Consider the following 22,687-nt stretch of genomic DNA (forward strand, 5'->3'; position numbering starts at 1 on the left):
GAGCCAGTGACATCATCACAGGTGTCTCTCTCTCACACACACACGTTCTCTGGTTGCTGTACCTGAGCTCCAGGTGAGGCAGAGAGAGAGGAGGGAGGAGGGAGGAGGGAGGAGGGAGGAGAGAGGAGGGGAGGGCAGGTGTGCTTTCTTATTCCCACGAGAGAGAGCATGACATTGAAACGAACAGCAGTGCTTTGGTTTATTTAGCGCCTTAAAAAGCAGAGTTTACAAAGTGACCTGATGCACACTGAATTAAAGAGGCGTGACAACTAACAACAGAAGTAACAGAAACACAACAACAACAGATGAGCTGTTGTTTCTTCTATAATCACACCAGCCTACAGGTTCCTCTGTTACTCAGGTTCCTCTGTTTAATTGTTTATTCGTGACAGACGGTGAAACACGTGTGTGCGTGTCTGTGTGCGTGTCCATGTGTGCTCAGTAACCAGAAAACAATTTGTGAGCGTGCAGCCGACACAGTAACGTCCCTCCAGAACCAGTTCAATCAGGGACGAGTGTTCTCCACGTGGGCACATATGCAGTTTAACCACCATATATATTCTCTCTCTCTGCATATATTTAACAATATATGCACTGTATATATGCAACATACAGGAGGTGGTCCGGGTAAGTTAAGTACAGGTCTGACACATCCCGCCAAAATAAAAGGCATGTCATGGCCAATAAATGAGGCGAGACGTATCCGCATTGTCTCCTCTAATCTCCCCGTCTTTGTGCGTCCCTGTAACACGAGAGCGTCAGTGCTTCTCCCACGTTCCACGGATCCGAGGGGACTTTAGAGGAGTCCACGTCTGCTTTTGTTCCTGGTGGTTTTGAAACACGAGGGAGAGAAATACAGTCGGTCTGAGAGCATTAACTTCTACTCAGACACAAAACACTCTGAATATTTTCAACGAAGCTGACAGACATCCGTCATGAGGCCTTCACATGACTCCACCCATCTGCATAGGAAACAAAAGCTTGACTCGGTTTTCACTGATGTCGAAAACACACTCAGCATTTCACAAGTCTAAAGCCACACACATCACACATGTGCGTATGATCACACGCATATGCGTATGATCACGTCCCATGACCCTCTGGGTGCAACGTCGAGGACACAACCTGCAGTTCCTTCCTCCGAGGATCTGAAACTGACGATGGAAATAAAACAAAATACCGTCCTGATGGCAACGTGACCTCATAAGTAAAGGAGACTGAAAAGGAGACTAGATATTCAGAATCCACTGGTGCCACTGGGGAGGATTCTGGTGATGCACGTCCACCAGAACCTCCTTTAACTCAGGCTCCAGCAGAGACCAGTCCACCATGGACAGACCCGGATCCTCCAGCAGAGACCAGTCCACCATGGACAGACCCGGATCCTCCAGCAGAGACCAGTCCACCATGGACAGACCCAGATCCTCCAGCAGAGACCAGTCCACCATGGACAGACCCAGATCCTCCAGCAGAGACCAGTCCACCATGGACAGACCCAGATCCTCCAGCAGAGACCAGTCCACCATGGACAGACCCAGATCCTCCAGCAGAGACCAGTCCACCATGGACAGACCCAGATCCTCCAGCAGAGACCAGTCCACCGTGGACAGACCCGGATCCTCCAGCAGAGACTAGTCCACCATGGACAGACCCGGATCTTCCAGCAGAGACCAGTCCACCATGGACAGACCCAGATCCTCCAGCAGGGACCAGTCCACCATGGACAGACCCGGATCCAACAGCAGGGACCAGTCCACCGTGGACAGACCCAGATCCTCCAGCAGGAACCAGTCTCCTGAGGACAGACCCAGATCCTCCAGCAGAGACCAGTCAATCATGGACAGACCCAGATCCCCCAGCAGAGACCAGTCCACCATGGACAGACCCAGATCCCCCAGCAGAGACCAGTCCACCATGGACAGACCCAGATCCCCCAGCAGAGACCAGTCCACCATGGACAGACCCAGATCCTCCAGTAGAGGCCAGTCCACCATGGTCAGACCCGGATCATACAGCAGAGACCAGTTCACCATGGACAGACCCAGATCCTCCAGCAGGGACCAGTCCACCATGGACAGACCCGGATCCTCAGCAGAGACCAGTCCACCATGGACAGACCCAGATCCTCCAGTAGAGACCAGTCCACCATGGACAGACCTGGATCCTCCAGCAGAGACCAGTCCACCATGTACAGACCCAGATCCTCCAGCAGGGACCAGTCCACTGATGACAGACCCAGATCCTCCAGCTGGGACCAGTCCACCATGGACAGACCCCGATCCTCCAGCAGGGACCAGTCCACCGTGGACAGACCCAGATCCTCCAGCAGAGACCAGTCAATCATGGACAGACCCAGATCCCCCAGCAGAGACCAGTCCACCATGGACAGACCCAGATCCTCCAGCATCAGGGCTCAGCTGATGGTTTCCCATGACAGAGTAATCATCTTTAACATATTCCGTGTAAACCGGTCATGTTAGACGCCGTTGTTCCTCTCTGTCCCCACCTGTGACCTTCAAATGTCCTCCATGACGGAGGAAGGAGACCAGTGAACACCCGAGTGTACATGCACAGCTTCCAAAGCTCGCCAAAAGACCGGCGGGATTGTTTGATTGGAGCGAACAGACGGACACGAGGTCACAGGACCCAAGGACGTCGCTGCCAGGATCTGAGCCGCGGGCCACAGAGCCGCTATTGTTGCTCCGAGAGGAACCTCGAGCGGACAAAAGACAAAGAACCGTAAACGGGCCGAAGTCGTTTCATGTGTGCTTTATTCTGCCATAGATTCACAGCAACGCCTTGTTGATTGTAATAAATAGAAGGAGGTTTGGACCAGAGTGAGAAGAAACTCATTCCAAGGAGAGATTTAGTCACATGGCCGACGTGTTGAAGACACTACAAATGAACGGTCGCTGGTACGATTTCAAGCTGGAACCCAAAAGCACGACTCAGACACCGATGAAAGGGACAGGTAGCTTTACTCAAGGTTCAGGCAAGGTCAAAACCGGGCGAGGACAGAAGGGGAATCCGTAGACGAGGACAGGCAGGAATCCGTAGACGAGGACAGGCGGGGAATCCGTAGACCAGGACAGATAGGCATCCGTAGACGAGGACAGGCGGGGAATCCGTAGACGAGGACAGGCGGGGAATCCGTAGAAGAGGACAGGCAGGAATCCGTAGATGAGGTCAGGCAGGGAATCGGTAGACGAGGACAGGCAGGGATCGGTAGACGAGGACAGGCGGGAATCGGTAGACGAGGACAGGCGAGGAATCCGTAGACAAGGACAGACAGGAATCCGTAGACGAGGACAGGCGGGGAATCCGTAGACGAGGACAGGCGGGGAATCCGTAGAAGAGGACAGGCAGGAATCCGTAGATGAGGTCAGGCAGGGAATCGGTAGACGAGGACAGGCGGGAATCGGTAGACGAGGACAGGCGGGAATCGGTAGACGAGGACAGGCGAGGAATCCGTAGACAAGGACAGACAGGAATCCGTAGACGAGGACAGGCGGGGAATCCGTAGACGAGGACAGGCGGGGAATCCGTAGAAGAGGACAGGCAGGAATCCGTAGATGAGGTCAGGCAGGGAATCGGTAGACGAGGACAGGCGGGAATCGGTAGACGAGGACAGGCGGGAATCGGTAGACGAGGACAGGCAGGAATCGGTAGACGAGGACAGGCGGGAATCGGTAGACGAGGACAGGCGGGAATCCGTAGACGAGGACAGGCGGGGAATCCGTAGACGAGGACAGACGGAGAATCCGTAGACGAGGTCAGGCAGAGAATTCGTAGACGAGGACAGGCAGGGAATTCGTAGACGAGGACAGACGGGAATCCGTAGACGAGGACAGACGGGAATTCGTAGACGAGGACAGACGGGAATCCGTAGACGAGGACAGGCAGGGAATTCGTAGACGAGGACAGGCGGAAATCCGTAGACGAGGACAGACGGGAATCCGTAGACGAGGACAGGGGAGGAAAGGTTGTGCATCTTACACATTAGTGTGTGTGTGTGTGTGTGTGTGTGTGAGTGTGTGTGTGAGAGTGTGTGTGAGTGTGTGTACAGATTCCTAACCCAGAAGAACAAAGTGTTCTCAGGAATTTCCCGTCCATTAAAGCAGCTTGTTGTTGTTCAGAAGACCTCGATTCTCTGTGGACGCTCCGCCTTCACTTTCTTTTCCTTGCGGAAGTTATGATATAGATGAAGACAAATAATCATATGAATGAGTTTTTCTAAAAACAGCAGCTGATATGAATCTAGCGTAGTCAAGAGGACACCAATATGTCATTAAATGTAATGTGATTTTATAGCTTAAAAACAAACCACTACAATAAATCAATTAGGAAAAGAGATAAATGAAAGAATTCATTCATGATAATGAGTTCAGTTTCAATAATATTCAAAAGTTCTTAGTCATAAAATACGTAATGTATTAAACTATTTGATATTGAGCTATTTGCAGTCCATACAGATTGTTTAAAGATGTAAAAACAAACTGTATTTGACCAGCAGACGTAGTGTTTTTTTGCATGGGGAAATATTTGAGGTCAGGGCTCCGATTAACAGGAAACGTGTTGGCAACTTAACATAGCTCCGTTTGATGGGTTTCATTTCTCTGAAAACGTCTGTTTCCTCATCAAAGACGTCCCGCCGGCGTTGTCCCCGCTGCTTCACAAATAATACGGGTGACATCTGCAGATGCAAATACAACAAGTTGCTTGGGTTTGTCATTTCTCACATTGTTGTCTCGTGTTGTCACAACAACCGTTTTATTTTGCAAACAAAGGGTCTCACGAGGGCTGAGCATCGGGTGGTACGTCGTGCCGGATGAAGGCGCTGCTCGTAAATCATTGCATTCATTTATCTGCGGACAGGTGTTTTTTTAATGTTTTATTACCATTGTTCTCAGCATAGATTGTGTTTTATATACGTTACAGTTTGCATTTTGAAGTGGATTTGTTTGTTGTTTGACGAGCTGATAAGGAGTGTGTCTGTGTGTGTTGCAACTGTGACAACCGTTCAACTGGACTATAAAATATCACAACGCGTGCGGTTTAGTGTCACAGCTTGTTCTGCTTCTTGTTTCTGAACACGCATCTTACTGGCTGTGTGTGTGTGTTTGTCACACTCTTTGTGTCAACTCTTGGCTCATCCACACCAGGAGGATGTAGTCTCACACACACACCGTCGCTCTCATGAAATATCCAGAAGAACTGCAGCTTGACCCCGAGAACCAAAGCAGATCCTCGCGTTTCTTTCACCTCAAGTTTCTTTGTATCGCAGCATTTATTCCAAACAGCGTCATTTGCCTCCAGCTGGGACAGCGAGTAAAGGTTTATTCGAGGCAATGCTGCGTCTTCACAATGTCAATCCTGAGTCCTGTCAACATGTGTCCACGGCGATGTGAGAAGACCCAAACATCTGGGTTACATGGTGTGTCCAGATTCCATACGGGGAGCAATCGTTGAATTACAGTCCTTGTGGTTAGGAGGCCGGGCCGGTCTATGACTGCAGAAACCCTGCCCCGAAGATCTATACCCGGTTGAGGTTGAGCATTGACAAGGAATGGAATGAATACGTCAGATGGTCCCTTACGACAGGCTGGGATCAAGTGGAATAGTTGGGTTTAGGGTTAGTTAGTTCACTTCAATCGCCACGTTTATGCACCTTGGTTGCCACTTTTTGCACTGCTTTGTCTATTTTAGCTTTACTTGCACAGAGATCTAGGGGACATTTTTTAAGTCGGACATACCTGTTTTGGAGTAAGAGACACCGTAACCTCCTCTCAGACACGGGGAGTGTGCGTGTGCACCGCCCAGCAGCATGTGAAGTATTATTTATGAGCACTGGCTCGGGGGCCATTGTCTCCATGGGCGGACCAGCTGTGGGCCTGCTATACATGAAGGGATGTAGAGCCTCTCCACCCCCTTTTGTCTGGGCCTGCTCGGGTCATTGAGAGGCAGGACCACAGCCTTGGGACGGGACCCCCTGCTGTGCAGAGACACCACACCCGTCACTCACACACATACACACCTCAAACCGCCATCTGGGGGTCTCTTGTTTGGACCCTTTTAGTTCTGCTGTTAAAGTGCATGGTAAAAAAAATAAAAGGTATAAAAACAGGTATAAAGTGCGTCGGCATATTAATGCGATCTGGACGACCACATTAAAGGCAAAATTAAGCTCAACCAGAACTCCTCGCATAACCGGTAAACGATGACAAGGAGCCAACAGCTGCCGCCCTCTCAATACAACTCTATCTTTTGTTTCTTTGACGGATGGTTTTTAATTCTGGATGAAATAAATAAACAGTGTGTCTGATGTCTATTTGCAGACGTATGTGTTTGCTGATGATATTGAGGGGCCAGGTCGCTGTTATGGCAAATATTCTGAGTCCGTCCCCCCGTAACGCGGTATCGTTTATGTTCTCATCTAACTTGTGGCAAAGTAGACAGGTTTTCAAAAATGTTTATCAAAAAACTGAATTGATTTCGGTTCCGTTTACTCAGGAAAATTGAACCGCAAAAAGGATCTTTTAAAGTTGGTGAGACTGTTGCAGTAGAATGAGAGCTTTTCTAAAGGGACCCTGGGGCTCACAAACAGGTGTCATTTTTCTTTCTACTGATTAACATTTATTCGATGCTTCAAGTTGATCATTCAGAATATAATCCACAAAATAACTACGATGTATTATTATAGGTTTGATAGTACACAAGCAATTCAAATGAGCTTTACCGTTACCAGCTGCAACATTAAAGTGGTGTATTATACACCAATAATCATACAGCAATAAAAACAAATACAATATACATTATGCTGAAATGGGCCACCTGATGCTTCTACTTTTACCGGAGTTAAAACTTTGAGTGTTTTAACATTGTTTTGCATTGCTACTTTTACATTAAAGGACACTTTCAATGGGTGACTTTGATATTGTTGTTTCAGGAGAAAAACACAAAGTAAAGTGAGGCCAGAGCGACTAGTGGGGAAAAGGGTTGAATTAGACCGCGTTTGTATTTTTTACATGAGGCTGCTCTTCATGTACAGTTCACGTGTGCGTCTGTGTGCGCGTGTGCGTCTGTCTGTCCGTGTGTGTGTGTGTGTGTGTGTGTGTGTGCGGGGGGGGGGAGGGGGTCACTGTAAGGAGCGACAGAGAGGAAACTCCGCCCACGCGCCGTGACGTCACCGCGGTGGAGCCGTTGAAAGAAGAAGACGCTCCTCTTGAGACGCGAGTGTTCCGTTGGCGGCGGGGTGCGAACACGGGAGTCTCCCACCGGCCAGCGGGAGAGAAACGAGACCCGCTTTTTTTGTTCGGTTCAGCAGCCGGGAAGAAGTCGCATGGATTTACTGAACACTTCCGCCATTTTTCGGGCGACGCAGGACGCTTAGAAAACAAGTGAGTTTAACCCGCACGGAGTTTTCTGTGAGCGGTTCACCGGAGAGACTGACGTTGGTATCGGAAGCCACATCAACCCGCCCTCATAAGTTAGACTAGCCCGCTACGCTAAGCTTACTACGTAGTCACCTTCGGTTAGCTTAGTTATTAACGCTGCGTAAAGTCACTTCATGTTCGCTTAGTTATTACGTAAAGTCACTTAATGTTAAGAGTTACTGCGTAGAATGAGTTGGAACATAAAGTTCGTTAACGTTGTCTCACCCCCCCCCCCCAGGAGGTCCGCTCGCTGGCCCGTAACGTTCGCTTACCTGTCTCACCCGCGTCAACTGTCTCACCTCCCTTACGCTTCTTACGTTGGAGTGAAAACCCAGAAAGGAACAAAAAGACGACACGTGACCGTGACGTTGGTCGTAGTTCGATAACGTGGTTATTGATTTTCCGTTTAAAGCCGTTGATCAAAGCCAAACATGATTTGTTGTTTAATTAATTGAATACGACTGTTTTAGTTTTGAGTCGCGGGGCTTTTGGACCTTTTGTCAGTCATTGTTCAATCATTTTATAACGAAGCACAGCTCAGTTTGTGGTATGAATGAATAAATCACCAGCACATGAGACAACAATGACGCCAACTATCAGTGTAAACCAAGTTTGCTGCTGTAAGAATTCCTAAAAGTAGAAAATAGTAACATTGTGTGATTCTTATGATAATATGATATTTGATAATGATAATAATATAATATTTTTTTGTTTTTTGTTCTATACCATTATGGGAATTCAGCACTGGACCTGATACAATCTTACATGGTTCACGAAACCGTGACTTCAACACAAGCAAATAATATATATTTGAGATGGAAAAACGGGGCCATCTCAACTCAATATTTGACAGAGATTGCAGATTACTTTGTCAATGAAGCTTTTGTCTGCCAGTAGGCTCTTTTATTTGCGTTAACCTTCATTCCCCCCCCCTCTTCCTCTGCCCATCCGTCTCGCTCTATTGCCATAAATGCTCTCAAGATTAAAAAAAAATGAATCACATGAACAATATTTTCCAGAGTTTTCTGCACAGATCTTTGTGTGTGTCAGCAGTGTTTAGTCCTGCTATATTTAGACAGAAACGTCCACTTTGGATGAGTATCCTCCACCCAGCGGTGGGCCAAATTGAACTATTTCGATAGATTTTTTTTTTTTTTTAAGGAAAGACGACATTCTGGAACAAAATAAGTGGCTTGTTTTGCCCAGTTTTTGCATCACTAATCACATGACCGGAGATGTATTATGCTGGATTCATATGACGTTGCAACAAATGTGTTCCTTTGTTCATGAGTTGATCTGCTTGTCTCACAACTAGTTGTACAAATTGGTCGTCTGTCTGTTGCATCAGATGAAGTAACGCGGTTTTCGTGGTTCTCTGGTGCCATTGAGAGCTGCTATTGTTGCGATCAAGGTTTTGGATTTCTTTTTTACGTTACAGCACAGGAAACTGCCGTGTGGATGTAACACACGAGGTGCGGCCTCAGAGTCTCTTGGGGCGTCTCACACAGCCAGCACGGCATAAATAGCCAATATTTTCCCCACACTGCGAGTGCTTTCTTTTCAATATTTGGTCCTACAGCTCGAGCTCCAGTTTCCTTCTCAAGGACACTTTGACCGTCGCAGGATGTGCCTCCACCTGTTGACCTAATGGACGTTTTCTCCGCCCGCTGTTGTGTATTCGTTCTGCTTCCTGCGTGACACCAAAATAAACCATTACTATTTCTGCAAATACTCCACAGCAACCACTGACAAACGTTTCTAGGGATATGGGGGAGAACAATGATGAATAGGGGTGTGGAGTTTCTTCTAAGAAGTAGAAAGAACACAAATGTCAAAAGCAGTCGACATTTAAATGAATGAGCTTGACTTTAACGGCAGATTGGCTGCTTTAGTTCTTTGCTAGGGGAAGAGAATTATTATCTGAAGTGTTAAGTTTTGGCTTGCAGGCTGCAGCTGATTGAAATATCTGGTCCTTCCCCTCATTTCAAGGTCAGTCAATTCAGCACGTCCCAAGTGGGAGATCTCGATCTACCCGGCGGTGCTGCTAATTATGGTGACATCCCATCAGGTCTGTACTATAAACCACATTTTTGTCACTCCTGTTGACACAGAAATACGCAATGTCCTTTTGAGAGCGGCCGCCCCCACAATCCCAAATAGCATTTGTTTGCATTGCATCTAACTAGCAACACCTCGGACCACAGAGTGAGTGTTTACCCGAGTCACATCGCATCCAACCTCAAGGTGGCTCACCAAACAAATCCGCAAAGAAAAGAGGCGTTGGGTGTATGTTTATGATTCTGAGCAAAAGCAAGATGATCCGCCACCTGCTAACCGGCTACTCTCTGCAGATATGTTGTTAACTAGCAAATGAACGCTTGCTTCATGGAGATCAATGGTCCAGAGAGAGACGCTCTGATGCAGTGCTCTTGGTACTGGTTTCCTTCGCTTAGGTTTCATGAACTATCAATGTCCTGCGTAGACACGACAGATTCACCTGAAATGTTTCTAAAGCTTCTAAAACGTTATGACTCAGTTTGAACATGTGTGGGTAACAGGCAGAATTACAGCGCTACATCTCTTCCTGGAGATGAATCGAGTTGGGTTTCATCTTGACCGATGCACTGTTTGGATTCGCGTTGCTTAATACAGAAGTAGAACTCCCTCGGTTCTCCTTTTTCATGACTAATCCAGTGTTTCCCATTATTATCTTAAATCTAGCAGCCCTCGCCCCCCCCCCTTCCGGGACTTAATACCGGCTGCACCCTGCCTCCCTTCAGGGAGGGCAGGATCTTGGCGTGAGGGTTAACCATGGCAGATTGTCTTTAGTGCAAGGGCCTGTTTGGCGATATCTGGAACCAACCTGGCCCGTCTATAAGCACGGATCCCGTCATTAACCGCGCTTTGTGGCCGTGACCCTTTTTGCCACGTTGTCAACATTTGTACAGCCAATGTGTTAATGATCACATGATCAAATTGTTCAGCATAGCTGAAAATGGTACATCCAGCCTGCTATCTGGACTCAAAATGTGCACCGGATGCATTTCTCTAAAATATAGTCCAAACGAGGTGTGTGGGGTGAATATTGTCATTTGTAAGTGCAGAGAGCTTTGTCTGAATAAGGCCTCTCCACAAAGCTTGTTTGGCCTCCGTGTCCGTTCGGTGACCCTGTTTCTCAACCACTGAAGCCCAGTGAAAGTTGGCCTACGCAACACCACAGATCTTTACTCCTCCAGCCAGATATGGATGAACTCTCAGAAGAAGGCAGGGGCTTACAATGCTCCGCCTTGTTTCTTTTTTCTTATCACTAATAATGACTCCAAACTCGAATGTGCAGGTGAGCCACCGATGCTGCCTTTTTTAAGTGCTCGGCTGCCGCTGTTCTGATCCATTAAAACCAGCTTACGAAGGATATACTGCTGCACGGACACGGCCGATCCACAATGTTACAGGCAAATACATCAGTGGGTTTATATTCTTTATAGACATTAGGAGGTAAGATAGAAACCGACTGTCTGTAATGCACACAGAGTAGGTAGTTGGGGCCCTGCTTGTTTGTAGAAGCTGTATTTGTCATGTCGGTGGTCCGCTACAGCACACTATGCTTCAGACTTCGAACGGTTAAAAGTTTGTGGGAATCGTGGTAAAAGTGCAGTTCTAGGACATTCAGAGCATTGATGTAGCAGGAAACAGACTTTTCGCTGTGTAGAGACGTAGTGGAGTGTTTGCTCTGCGTAGCTGCTTTTAGCGCATGCTAGCAGGCCTACGGGGAGCGACTCGCTCTGCGCTCATCTGGGCAGCTACAGCTGATAACGCCGCCCAGACTGTTGTCAGCAGATTGCCCATCCAGTAAACCGTGTAAGCTTTGTTGTAGCCAGGCCATTTTTCAAGCATTAGTTTTTTCATACACAATGCGAGGCACTCCAGTTGAGCCAGAGGTGCACTTCAGCATCCTGTTGTGAAAGGGGCTCATTGTCCAGGAAGGAGGGTGAAGAGGAGGAGGTGGCGAGGCTTTCGTTTAACCAATCCGTCCGCGACGGTGTGGCTTGTGGATTAGCTACCTGCTGCTAAACGTTAGCCTAGCCATGAGGCTAACCGGCATTGACTCGTGCAGGTGCCTGCGGAGAACAACGCTGGGAATGCAAGGTTCATGCGAGCTGCGTTCCTCCAGCGTTCCCCGCAGGCCCTCCTCACCCGCTAGACGGCATGTAGACAACTAATAGCTTCACGTCCCACTCCGTGATACTGCCTCGGTTTCTCTGGTTATGACGCTGCCTTCCTGTAATAACTAAAGCCATTAGTTGCACTTTGTACCATCTCTCTTGAAGGCAACCACCACCTCCCCCAAAGCTTCAAAGAGGCTTTTTGTCTGTCCACTTAAAGGTGTAAAATATCAGAAATGCAGAGTAAAGAGTTCTCTGCAGCTTTCTTTGTTTCTTTAAGTTACTCTTATACTCCCGAAAAACCAAATAATGTAAGCGGGGGAAAAAACTCGTAGCATCACGCAGCCGACTGTCACCTTGTGGCCTTCGTCAAGGTCCTGATGATTCCGGAGTGTTGGTCGCTCACTGCTGCTCTTTGTGCAGTTACGTAGATTTTGGGGTTTCCCTGTGTGTTACATGGGCGAGAAAGTCTCAATCGGAAAGCAAGCTGTAAAGGTGATTTGTGACACATCTCTAGTAAATGCATGTTGATGCTTTCCTTTTTTGTGTGTGTGTGTGTGTGTGTGTGTGGGGGGGGGGGGGAGCAGAAAAAAAAAGTTGATGACGAGCATTGCATCGTTTTTGTCCTGGTATTGTTGTGGGCGAGGACCGTTATCATTTTTATTGTTGGACAATATTTTTTAATATTTTCGGCTTCAGGTTGCTCCATATTTACTGGTTGTGAACGTTAGCAGCTGCTCGATAACACGTTTATCATAGTGGCTGATTATTCTGAGCAGCTGCATTGTGACATTTAAATCCCACGTCCTGACGCAAGTTATTTCATGATTAACCGCTGTGGATCTCAGAGTCTTCATGGGTGTAACCGTGCTTCAAAAGGCCATTTATTGTAATCCAATGTTTCTTGTGTATCAGTCTGCAGTTAAGAAAATCCTGAGTATGAAGTAGTTTTTGCAGCCTGAGATATGATCCCGCTGTCTCAGTGAGGGGTCAGGATTCAACTTTGCATGTTTAATGTGGTGCCTTAATAACGTCCACACACACCTTTTTAAATTTAGCTTAACGTTGAGTGTGTGGGAACGAGAGGTGACCTTTAGCGTGACAAGTGTATACTGATACTGATAATTACAAATGCCTTTCTAATTTAAAGGGCGTCACGATCATTGCAAGTATCTCTTTGTTCCACTCACATTGTCTTGTTAATTTAGTCCCTTGAACAGTATCCATATGCTGCAGTCATCCCTGACCCGCCCATTATTCACGATGTTTAACATTCTATCGCCTCGCTGAAGAAGACTGAAAGGACCATACGGGGTTTTAAAATCTCACGTGTGAGACCAACTGTAAGTGAGACCCGTAGCCCCCTTTTTAGAATACCGTCCCTTTGGTGGGGGGGGGGCTTCATATCTCTGTCTATTTCTGGAGCTCTCGATTCGCCCCCCCCCCCTCGCGCTGTGAAGCCCACATTCCCCCAACGTGGCGTCCGTCCCTCGGAAATATCTCGTTGGTTGTTGTAATGTACACAGGTGCAACACGATGGCGGCTGCGAGGAAGTCTCACAGCGCGTGGTGGTGGGCGGTGCTCCACCGAGGGATTGAGGAAGTGCTACGTGAGGTGTCGTAACGCGGGCTGACTGACGCACTCTGTTGCAATGCGAAGCCGGGTCCTGGTAAACCACGTGGTCAAAGCGCTTATGCTGAGTTGAACTTTGTCCAGAGAGCCCGTGTTGCCTCAGAGGTGGACACTCTTTATCTGCTCCTGCAGGGGCCGGCAGTGCTGACGGGAGGAAGACCAGCGTCTTTAGTGTTTAATAGTGTTAAAGGTGTCCTCCTCAACAACTGCTACTCATTTCTGCAGTGAGCTAAAACCAGGCCTCATTCATCAGTCCAGCTCCAGGCTGAAAAAGGACACGTTTCTTATTTTGTCTGAACGTCTGGTGAAAACCGAGTCTCTTGACAGCCACGTTGGGAAGATGCTCGCGACGTCCCGTCGCCTTTTAAAACCCAGAAGCGGAGCCAAGAATTGAAGGTGGAAAGTTCCTGAGCAAGTCAAACAAACAAAGACTTTCTTTCCCTTTGTCGCTGATTAACTCTTCTGCTCGCAGCCGCGCCGGCCTGTTTAATCTTTAAGTGGATATCTCACTGACTGTTTGCACGTGGACGCTGCGTGGTGCAGGGGGATTTGTGCTCCTTACCTGCTGACCCCTTCAGTGTGTGTGTTCGTGCTTAAAATGACCTCTTTAGATGGTAACCTAATGTTTTTCTTGTTTATTTACACACTCCTGCCTTCTAAACAACACAACAAGGTCCCCAAGTCGATAGACTTCTACCCGTGTGGCTTGATAAAGTCTTCTAATGGCAGAGTTGTTGACGTGATGGTGAATTTGTTCAGTGTCTCAGAGTAGGGGAGAGAACTTCCAGTTCAGCAACAGTTGCTGCGTTCTTCTTGTTTTATTTTAGGTACATTTATACAAAGAATCTGTCATCGGTGTTACGATACTTTGACATAGTTTTTGTGTTAGCGGTCAACACGATGTATGTCTCTGTGTCTCCCCCCCTCTGCTTCCATTTCCCCAAACTGTGGACACACCTTTTATCCCCATTGACGCCAAACACCACGTGAGCCCGTTAACGTAAAGACAAGGCGCGTACCAGGCGTCGCCAACGACACCCGCCTCCTACAGGCAGTGAGGGGGGGGGGGGGGACGTCCTGCTTCGCTGTAAGCAGCACTGAACGGTGGTTGAGACCCTCTCAGCCCCCCCGATGAGGTGACGTGAATGCAGAATGTCCTCATGAGAAATGTCTGTAAACCGCTGAGCGTCTCTGAAAACGACTGCTGGTCTCCGTGTGAGTGAGGCGGAACCTTCTGGATCGTGTTCTGGACGTGGGGCCGTTTCCATGTTGTCCGCGTTGCTGCGGTCAGTCGCTGCAGGAACCAGCCTCCGCTCTGGTTCCTGCAGTAATCTTATTTCTTTGGCGTCATGTAAATGGGAAGCCGCGTTTTCTGGGATTGGTATGGGGGGGGGTCAGAGAAACCGACTTTCTCCGGACATTCATTCATTCATTGCTGACATTTTGGGACCGTTTACTCATTTATAGAAGATAGAGGTGCTAGAATGAGTCCAAAAAACCTGGGACTAAGTCGGCACGTTTAAACTTCCTGTTTTCATGTGTCTCTTCAATGAGATTTAAAGTTGGGTTCTACCATATAAAGTGAATCAGTAAATATCCCTCTGATTCATTTAGAATCATTAAAGTGCCTAAATAAACGTCCTCTGTGGAAGAGATGGAGACGTGAGATGTGACCGTTCACTTTTTACTTCAGCCGGTTTTCATATTCCTGCTGAACAAAATGTTCAGAGATAAACTGTTCCACCTCCTCCTCATTGACATTTGTCTCCGCTGACCTGCCCGTCCTGTTCTTCAGGGTTTTTTCTTAAGGGTTTCTGGGAGTTTCCCAACTTGTTGCTATTCATTTGCTTGTAATTTTCCCCTGAGCCAAGTTCTCTGTTGTTTGTTGTGTTTTTAGGTTTTGGCGTTCCCCTCTCTGATCCTCTTTCCCCGTTGGCTGCTGTTCCCCACAGGGCAGAGCTGTATGGGGGTAAGACGGCTGAGAGGACACACCGGGGGACACGAGGCTGAGGGTACTGGTCTGTTTTGGAACAAAAAGGTAAGCCTTAACTTCACTTCATCCTGAATAAGTCTGCATTTTGATTCTGTTTCCGAGTGTAGCAGAGTTTCACCAACCATCCAACTGGCCAAAGATCTCTTACAGGAGGAAGAGTGCTGATACCATAACTTAAAAAAACATAAATATAAAAACTTCAACTTTCAAAGCAGGACTTTTCAGTATGAGTTGGAGGAATTGTAACCGACTTACAGAAAGGAGCTTTCACTCCTGCATGAGGAGCTTCATTTAAAAAGCACTAATCCACCTGCGTTCCTGATTGAATCCATTACAGCAGAATGGTTTAGTGTCTGGAAGGAAGCCGCCTGTGATGGAGAGTGTTGTGTTGAACAGTCGGCTCCATGGTGAAAGACGCTCAGACAGCGGGGACGCTGGACGGCGGGGGGGTGGATATCTGTATGGACCCGTTCAGCCGCAGGAGATCTGATCTGTGAACAGCACAACGTGTATCCCCTATCATTTGTAACCGTACCCCAAATCGCATCAGAGTAAGCCGAGCCAAACGCCGGGCCGTCAGCTTGTTGTCCTGTTTCCTGATGTTCCTAGAGCCGCTCTGACACATGGTTAATGGCCGACCCGGAAAGTCAATTAGTCTGTTGACTTGGAACTCTGCCAGCCGAGCCGTCTTTATTACCGCGTGCCAGATAAATGAGGGACTTTGTCTTCCTCTAGTCAATCGAATCATAAACATGTTAATAGTATTATGCTATTTAACATGCACGGTCATGATGCCGTGCTTCCTGGCAAACTGCTTTCTGCCTCGCACGTCTTTCTTCAGGGTGAACCCGGCATCAACATCCTCGTGCACCAGTTTGTTTTTTGCAAAGTTGCCCTGACGACGACGACTACGAGCCGCAGCAGCACAACGGTACCAAAATATCTCATGTAGCGTGACGTAGAGTTTGAAAATTGGAGGAAAAAAAGCCTTTGAGTTAGTGGCCACTCAGCCGTTAACCCGCTCTGGTCTGTGGCCTCACTGAGTCACGACTCCTCTGTCCAACTGTCCAACAACCCGAGGCTGCAGACATTGTAACGTGCGTGTGTGTGTTTGTTTTGCTGGTTAGTTACACCTCAGGAAGTCTCCTCCCACTCATTTCCCAGAAGTCTTTGTTTGGGGATGCAGGAGGGCAGGAGGGGGGGGGGGGGGGGGGGGGGGTCTGAAGATAAATGGCCTGGGCTTGTCTTTTGTTTGTAATCTGACACTGATCCACCTGCAGGATTATGTATCTTCGTTCTGTGGAGATGTGCCCAAGGAAAGGGGGGATAAACAAAGGATAGGGAGGAGGAAGGCGGCAAAGCGGGGCAGCGGCGCAGGCTGGTTGCTAGGAGCGAGCAGCAGGAAGGGCGCAGTGCAGAGAGACGAGTCGCTCATCCATTCTAACTAGCAAAGTGTCGTTCGGATTCACAACGGGTATCGAGGAGCATCTTCAGCCTGTCCTGCTGCATCTGCTTTACGTCTGTATCCTGATGAAGCAATGATGAGAGGAGCATCCCGGGGAGCCGCCCGTAGTCTCCGGTTTCATCCTCGAGTATGATGATGTGTTAATTGTTTCATCATATGTGGGGTTTTTTTTATAATGATGATATTGAACAACATGTTACCTACACAAAAATAAGTAAATGAACTAAAGGCCAAGTTTGTTAATTGAAGTTGTACCGACATTGAACGCTCTGAGCGAGCTGTGCTGTAAACATGGAACTTTATTTGGCATGAAATGAAAAATAATAGTGCATGAAGCTGTTTTATTCATGCAATAAATAGTCAGTAGTGAGGCGCGCGCCCACCCGCAAAGCGGACCGCTGCGCCGCCGTTTTTTCTTTTTTACATTCGAATATTAATTTTCACATTCAAATAGTTGTTTTTAACAAGCATATAGAATATAGAATATTCGTTAGTGCACACTTGGAAGTCTTCCTGCTTGCTGTTAGAGAAACCTGAGGCCTCAGACCTGCCGAAAAGCCGTATTGTTTGCTCTGGCCCTCACATGTTGTCTGACCCCCCCCGCCCCCCCATTCGAAGGTAGGGAAAACACTGTTGAAACTCTAAATGAGGAGATTAGTTTTAATCCATAGAATTACATTGATCATATGATGTCAGGCAAACCCTCCTAAGAGCGATTATTGTGAGTTATTGCTTCATTGTATTTGGTTAGTTCATTCTCTATGATTGCTAAACTAGTCTGTGGCTTGTTGGGCAGCAGAGTTTGCATAATAATCTTCTGTCTTAACCCTCATTGTTCTGACCGGCTGTGTAACGTTTTCTTTAGTGCAGCAATAGTTAATAAATACAAGAAGATCTACCCGTCTGATTAAAATCCCTAAATCCCCGCTGGGCAGCGCCACCGTCTGAGGTGCTCTTTAAACCCCAACCTCTCGTATTTTCCAGATATTATTATTATTTTTATTATTATTATTATTATTATAGTTGTGAATATTATTGGATGTTTTCCCTCCCGACGTTTTGAAAGGCTTCTTGTGACTTTGTGGTGGAAGGAAACGCTTCCATCGCTGCGCCGTGACGATCGTGCTTCCTGAAAGCACAAGATCATTAAACTGAAATAAATAGATTTTTCCATCAGTCATTTCCGTGAAGAGTGACTCTGCTTTGAGAAGAGCGGATTGTTGCATGAGCCCGGCTTTACACTTGTAACAGGGAGTGTGTGTGTATAATCACATTTCCATCAATAGAAGTGTGTTTTTATGCAAATAATCCCTGTAGACGAAGGGTCTGAAGGTCTGTGCTCTGAATCGTCCGAAGAAGACGTCTCAATATACACGACATCATTTATATATATATATATATATATATATATATATATATATATATATATATATATATATATATATTTATGAATCGTAATAAATAATCATTTAATTTGATCAGTGACTCAACACACTGCCTGTGATGTGTTCTGACTTTACAGGAAGTGGTATTTCTCTTAATATAATCATTGTGTATTGAGCCTTGTATTGTGTGTGTGTGTGTGTGTGTGTGTGTGTGTGTGTGTGTGTGTGCGCGCTCAGGTGGTGACGGCTGCAGCACCCTGTCATGGCGCGGCGGAGACTGAAGCTGGTGACGGTGATCATGATGGTCAACTTCTTCATCTTCATCATCATCTCCCGCCACAGCAGCCAGGACAAGAACGGCCGTCACAAGGTCCACATCCCCCCCAAACCCTTCTGGTCCGAGCTGGTTCCCAGTCCGGCCTACTGCAACCGCCAGCAGCAGATTCTGGACTTCCACAACAATCCCGTCCTGGCGGCTAACTACAGCGCCGCGGACGTGCCCGATTGGCTCAACGAGACCGGTGTGACCTCCTCCCCCTGCCGGCCTAACGACAAGGTGACCACTCAGGTGAAGGACTACAACTCTCTGCCGGTCCGCTTCAAGGACTTCCTGAGCTTCATGCACTGCCGGTCGTACCCGATCATGGTGGACCAGCCCGAGGTCTGCAAGGACCCGCCGTTCCTCCTCCTGGCCGTCAAGTCCCTGGCGCCGCATTTCGAGCGCCGCCAGGCCATCCGCCAGTCCTGGGGACGGGCCGGGGTCGTAGCCAATAAGACGGTGGTCACCGTCTTCCTCCTCGGCAACACCATGGCCGGCGACCACCACCCGGATCTGTCCGGGATGCTGCAGTACGAGGGCCTCCACCACAAAGACATCATCCAGTGGGATTACCGGGACTCCTTCTTCAACCTGACCGTCAAGGAGGTCCTGTTCCTGGAGTGGATCCAGAACCGCTGCCCCGGAGCGCGCTTCGTCTTCAAGGGCGACGACGACGTCTTCGTCAACACCTTCCGCATCCTGGACTTCCTCGGGGGCCTCTCGGAGCCCAAAGCCAGGGACCTGTTTGTGGGCGACGCCATCACCAACGCTGGGCCGCACCGGGACAAGAAGGTGAAGTACTTCATTCCGGAGAGCATGTACGTCGGGCCGTACCCTCCGTACGCGGGCGGGGGCGGCTACCTTTACTCTGGGGACATCGCCGCTCGCCTTCACAACGTGTCGCGCCACGTGGCGCTCTACCCGATAGACGACGTCTACACGGGGATGTGTCTCAGGAAGCTGGGGCTGGCCCCCGAGAAGCACAAGGGCTTCAGGACCTTCAACATAGAGGAGAAGTACAGGTCCAACCCCTGCGCCTACAAGAGCCTGATGCTCGTTCACCCGCGGACGCCGCAGGAGATGATCCAGATCTGGGCGTGGCTTAGCAGCCCCGGTCTGAAGTGCCAGTGACGGCTCCGCAGGGGGCCGTCACTCGAGAGCCGGCAGCTTTTTGTGTCGGTCAAGTGGAGCCACGGCTCGGAGGCCATCGCGCCGTACCTTTAAGAAGACGGACGTCACAGTATTTCTGACTCCATGTCAGACCTCCGCAGACGAGCCGACCACCGCTTCGCTACGTGTCCTCTTGCACATATTTATACCACAACTATTTATGGCCTTCGTAATGGTGTGTGTGTGTGTGTGTGTGTGTGTGTGTGTGTGTGTGTGTGTGTGTGTGTGTGTGTGTGTCACACAATGCTGTATTGTAGACTAGAGAGACCTGGGATTTGTCCACCAGAGAGTCTCTGCGTTCAGCTCAGGTGAAACAGACCCCGGGTCAGCTGATTGAAACGTTTCAGGGCCTCGCTCACATCAGACACAGCGGCCGTAATCAAAGGAGCCTTTTCTTCTCTAAACAACCTTCGTACTTGTTGAGCTCTCACACATCCAGTCAAACTACAGACGCAGAAACAACGTCTGAAATTCACGATGTGTTGATTCTCCAAACGTAACTTTTCCAATACTTTCTTCCTGAATGGAGCTCCGGTCAATCGGTGCTAAGCTCTGCCAGCCGATTGTTTTTGTTTTTGTATTAGCGTCCTCTTTTTGTAATTTTGTTTTGTAATTTACTCACACACAGAATCTGTGTCATTTTACGGCGCAGCTGTTGCCAGATGTGGCGTTTTGCCGCCGTGGGAGGAGCTTCCCGGTGAGCACGTCCTGGTTGACGTGTGGCCGGAGGATCGGTCTGTGCTGCTGTTCCGTCCACACTCCCTGAAGTATTCACTCAAACCCAACCTGTCGGCCTGCCCGACCTTTGACCCCGCTCCCCTTCGGCCGGTCCAGGCGGAGCGAAGGCGGATTGAGTCTCTGCAGCTCAGCCGGTCTGAGCCCCGTTCCCCCCGGGAGAAATCCCAATGCTGTCCCACTGCGTTTCAGGGTCCTGTGAAGCGCAAGTGTGCTTTCAGAGATATTTCTACACGTGTGTGCGTGTGTGTGCGTGCGTGTGTTGATGCTGCCTTCATGTCAGTGAATCAAACCGGTCGAACTTCACGTTACCGGAGTTCTACTGCTGGATGTTCATCTGACTTCATTCCAAAATGTTACGAGGACTTTGTTCTTCACCGGCTTTCAGCTTTAAAGTGTCCGTATTGTGTCACAGCCGTTTGGCTTTTAGTCCTTTTTACTGACTTTGTGAGAATCGCTGCTCGTATTATTAACTCTGCATTCAGCGCGTGAGACGCACCTTGAGCTTTTTTCGTCGTCTTGTTATCTCGATGGAGACACAGTGTTTGTTCCCTTTAGAAAAAGTGTGTGTTTGTGTGTGTGTGTGTGCGTGCGCCTGCCTGTGTTGGAGCGCCCCCTGCTGGTCGGAATGAGGCTCTTTAGCCTTACCTTTAAACTCTCAACCGCCCGGTTCTGTTACTGTAAAGTAACAATGCCTTTTTGTTTTGGTGGTTATTTTTGATGTCAGATTTTATTTTTCACAAGAAATCAGAAAGTTAGACAATCACAACAAGGTCAAGAAGTCTTTTTTTTGTTTTTTTCGGGCTACCTGTGAATCGAACACTAAGGCGTAATCCTCCTCCTCGTACCAACGAGCGCTCGCTCTCGTTCATGCTGCATCACTTGAATTATGTTTACATGCTTTTAAAAATACCTGTTCATGTATAAGCATCTGATTGGCTGTGGCTGCATTTTCTTTTTCTGCCGTTTTCGGTTCGCTCTCCTCATGTTGGCCTTTGCAGACTCACTCACTTTATTGCTTCTCGTGCTTCCATGTTATCGTGCCTTGTTCACGCCTTGTTTTCTGATGTTTTCAGAGGTGGATCAGGAAACGGGTATTCGTAATGATACAGGAGGAAACAAATCATCACGTTCACGAGGCTTTAACTCATATTTACAAGTGTTATAGAACACTTTAGGTTATGTAGAAATGTTATAAGTCTCACCTGCACTATTCAGTCGATTCCCAAACGTGTGCCTGATGTCGTCTTAGTGCGCTTTTAAGACTTGATAAGTTATATTTTGCTGTATTTTGTATGTATCCTGTTCTATGCATTTTTATTGGAATGAAAATAAATAAATTATGTGAAGTAAACCTTTTAGTTGACTTGTTTAATGTTTTTGTCAAATGTAAAATTCGTAATTATTGATGTAATTCTTAAAAAACATTTAAAAAACTTCCCCCCCCAAAACTAAACACAGCATTCAAAGCCTCCTTCCCATAAAACATTTTATTACAGCTTTTACATTATTCAGGATTATTTTCTTTTTTTTAGACACTTTATTTGTATCAAGTCTTCAGAATAAAAGTGAGAGACACACTTTTGTTCTCCATTGAACCCGTTGGTCGAGTCGAAGTAAAACCAGAGACTATTCTGTCCTGATGTGTGAGGGGTAGTGGCATAAACTCTGCCCCCCCCCCCCCACAAAGTTTCATAAATCTCTGACATAAAGAAGCTGCAGAGTGACTTCATCCACTTTTCGACCCCAGGGGACTCTTATTTTGAAAGGGAGGCTGTCAGGGCAGCGTGGGAAGATCGGTGCCTTGCTCAGGGTCACGTCGGCACGGCTTCAACCAGACACCTCTACCAAGACCATGCTGTTCACCAGCTTAGCTTATTAAATTATACATAATTATTTATATGAGAATTTAAAACGAGAAAACTAGTGAGAAACACACGTAAATGAGAAATACGTCACGAGCAGCGAACTTCACCGGAGACTGATGGTAAGAACATTAAAAGCCACATTTAAAAGCACAAATGTGTATTTGTTTCATTTGTCACGTCAAGAATAACAGTAAAAATGCACAATATGAACAAAGAAAATGGAATATTAAATTAAAGACGTTTCTTCCAATATACTTTTAAAATATATTTTAATACATATTAAATATTCTTCATGTCATTGAGTCAAGGAGCCATTTGAGTTGAGCTTTCTCTCTTCTGTTTCTTAAATGAAGTAAATGTAAATAAATTAATATTTACAAAATGAATATTCTCTTTTTATAGTGGTCATTGCAGGAAACAAACTTCTCATGGCTTTTTACTTTAAAACAATAGAAAGGTTTGAACTATTTCGCTCTCACACGTGCCGCCCTGCTCGTCCTCTTTAGATGAAGAAGTGTGGACGC

At 47.5% G+C, this 22,687-nt stretch overlaps 1 protein-coding gene and 1 long non-coding RNA gene across 3 annotated transcripts; one reads left to right on the top strand and one right to left on the bottom strand.

The window, feature by feature from the left end:
- Positions 1-4,721: 4,721 nt before the first annotated feature.
- Positions 4,722-7,759, bottom strand: LOC120820699 (uncharacterized). Its single transcript, XR_005712423.2, has 3 exons — positions 7,706-7,759; positions 5,754-5,992; positions 4,722-5,602 (listed from the first exon to the last, which is right to left on the bottom strand). It is a non-coding gene; the product is annotated as an uncharacterized LOC120820699 (long non-coding RNA).
- On the top strand, positions 7,167-21,649 carry b3gnt2b (UDP-GlcNAc:betaGal beta-1,3-N-acetylglucosaminyltransferase 2b). 2 transcript variants are annotated; one of them, XM_040178764.2, is made up of 3 exons: positions 7,167-7,397; positions 15,126-15,266; positions 18,309-21,649. In XM_040178764.2, exon 3 carries the CDS (start codon positions 18,334-18,336, stop codon positions 19,519-19,521), a length of 1,188 nt encoding a protein of 395 aa, XP_040034698.1. In that variant the 5' UTR covers positions 7,167-7,397; positions 15,126-15,266; positions 18,309-18,333; the 3' UTR covers positions 19,522-21,649. The 2 variants fall into 2 exon arrangements, with proteins under 2 accessions (XP_040034698.1, XP_040034699.1); XM_040178765.2 differs by having other exon boundaries at positions 15,181-15,266.
- The last annotated feature ends 1,038 nt before the right edge of the window (positions 21,650-22,687 follow it).

This window comes from Gasterosteus aculeatus, chromosome 6 (genome assembly GCF_964276395.1).
Source record: "Gasterosteus aculeatus chromosome 6, fGasAcu3.hap1.1, whole genome shotgun sequence".
NCBI lineage: Eukaryota > Metazoa > Chordata > Actinopteri > Perciformes > Gasterosteidae > Gasterosteus > Gasterosteus aculeatus.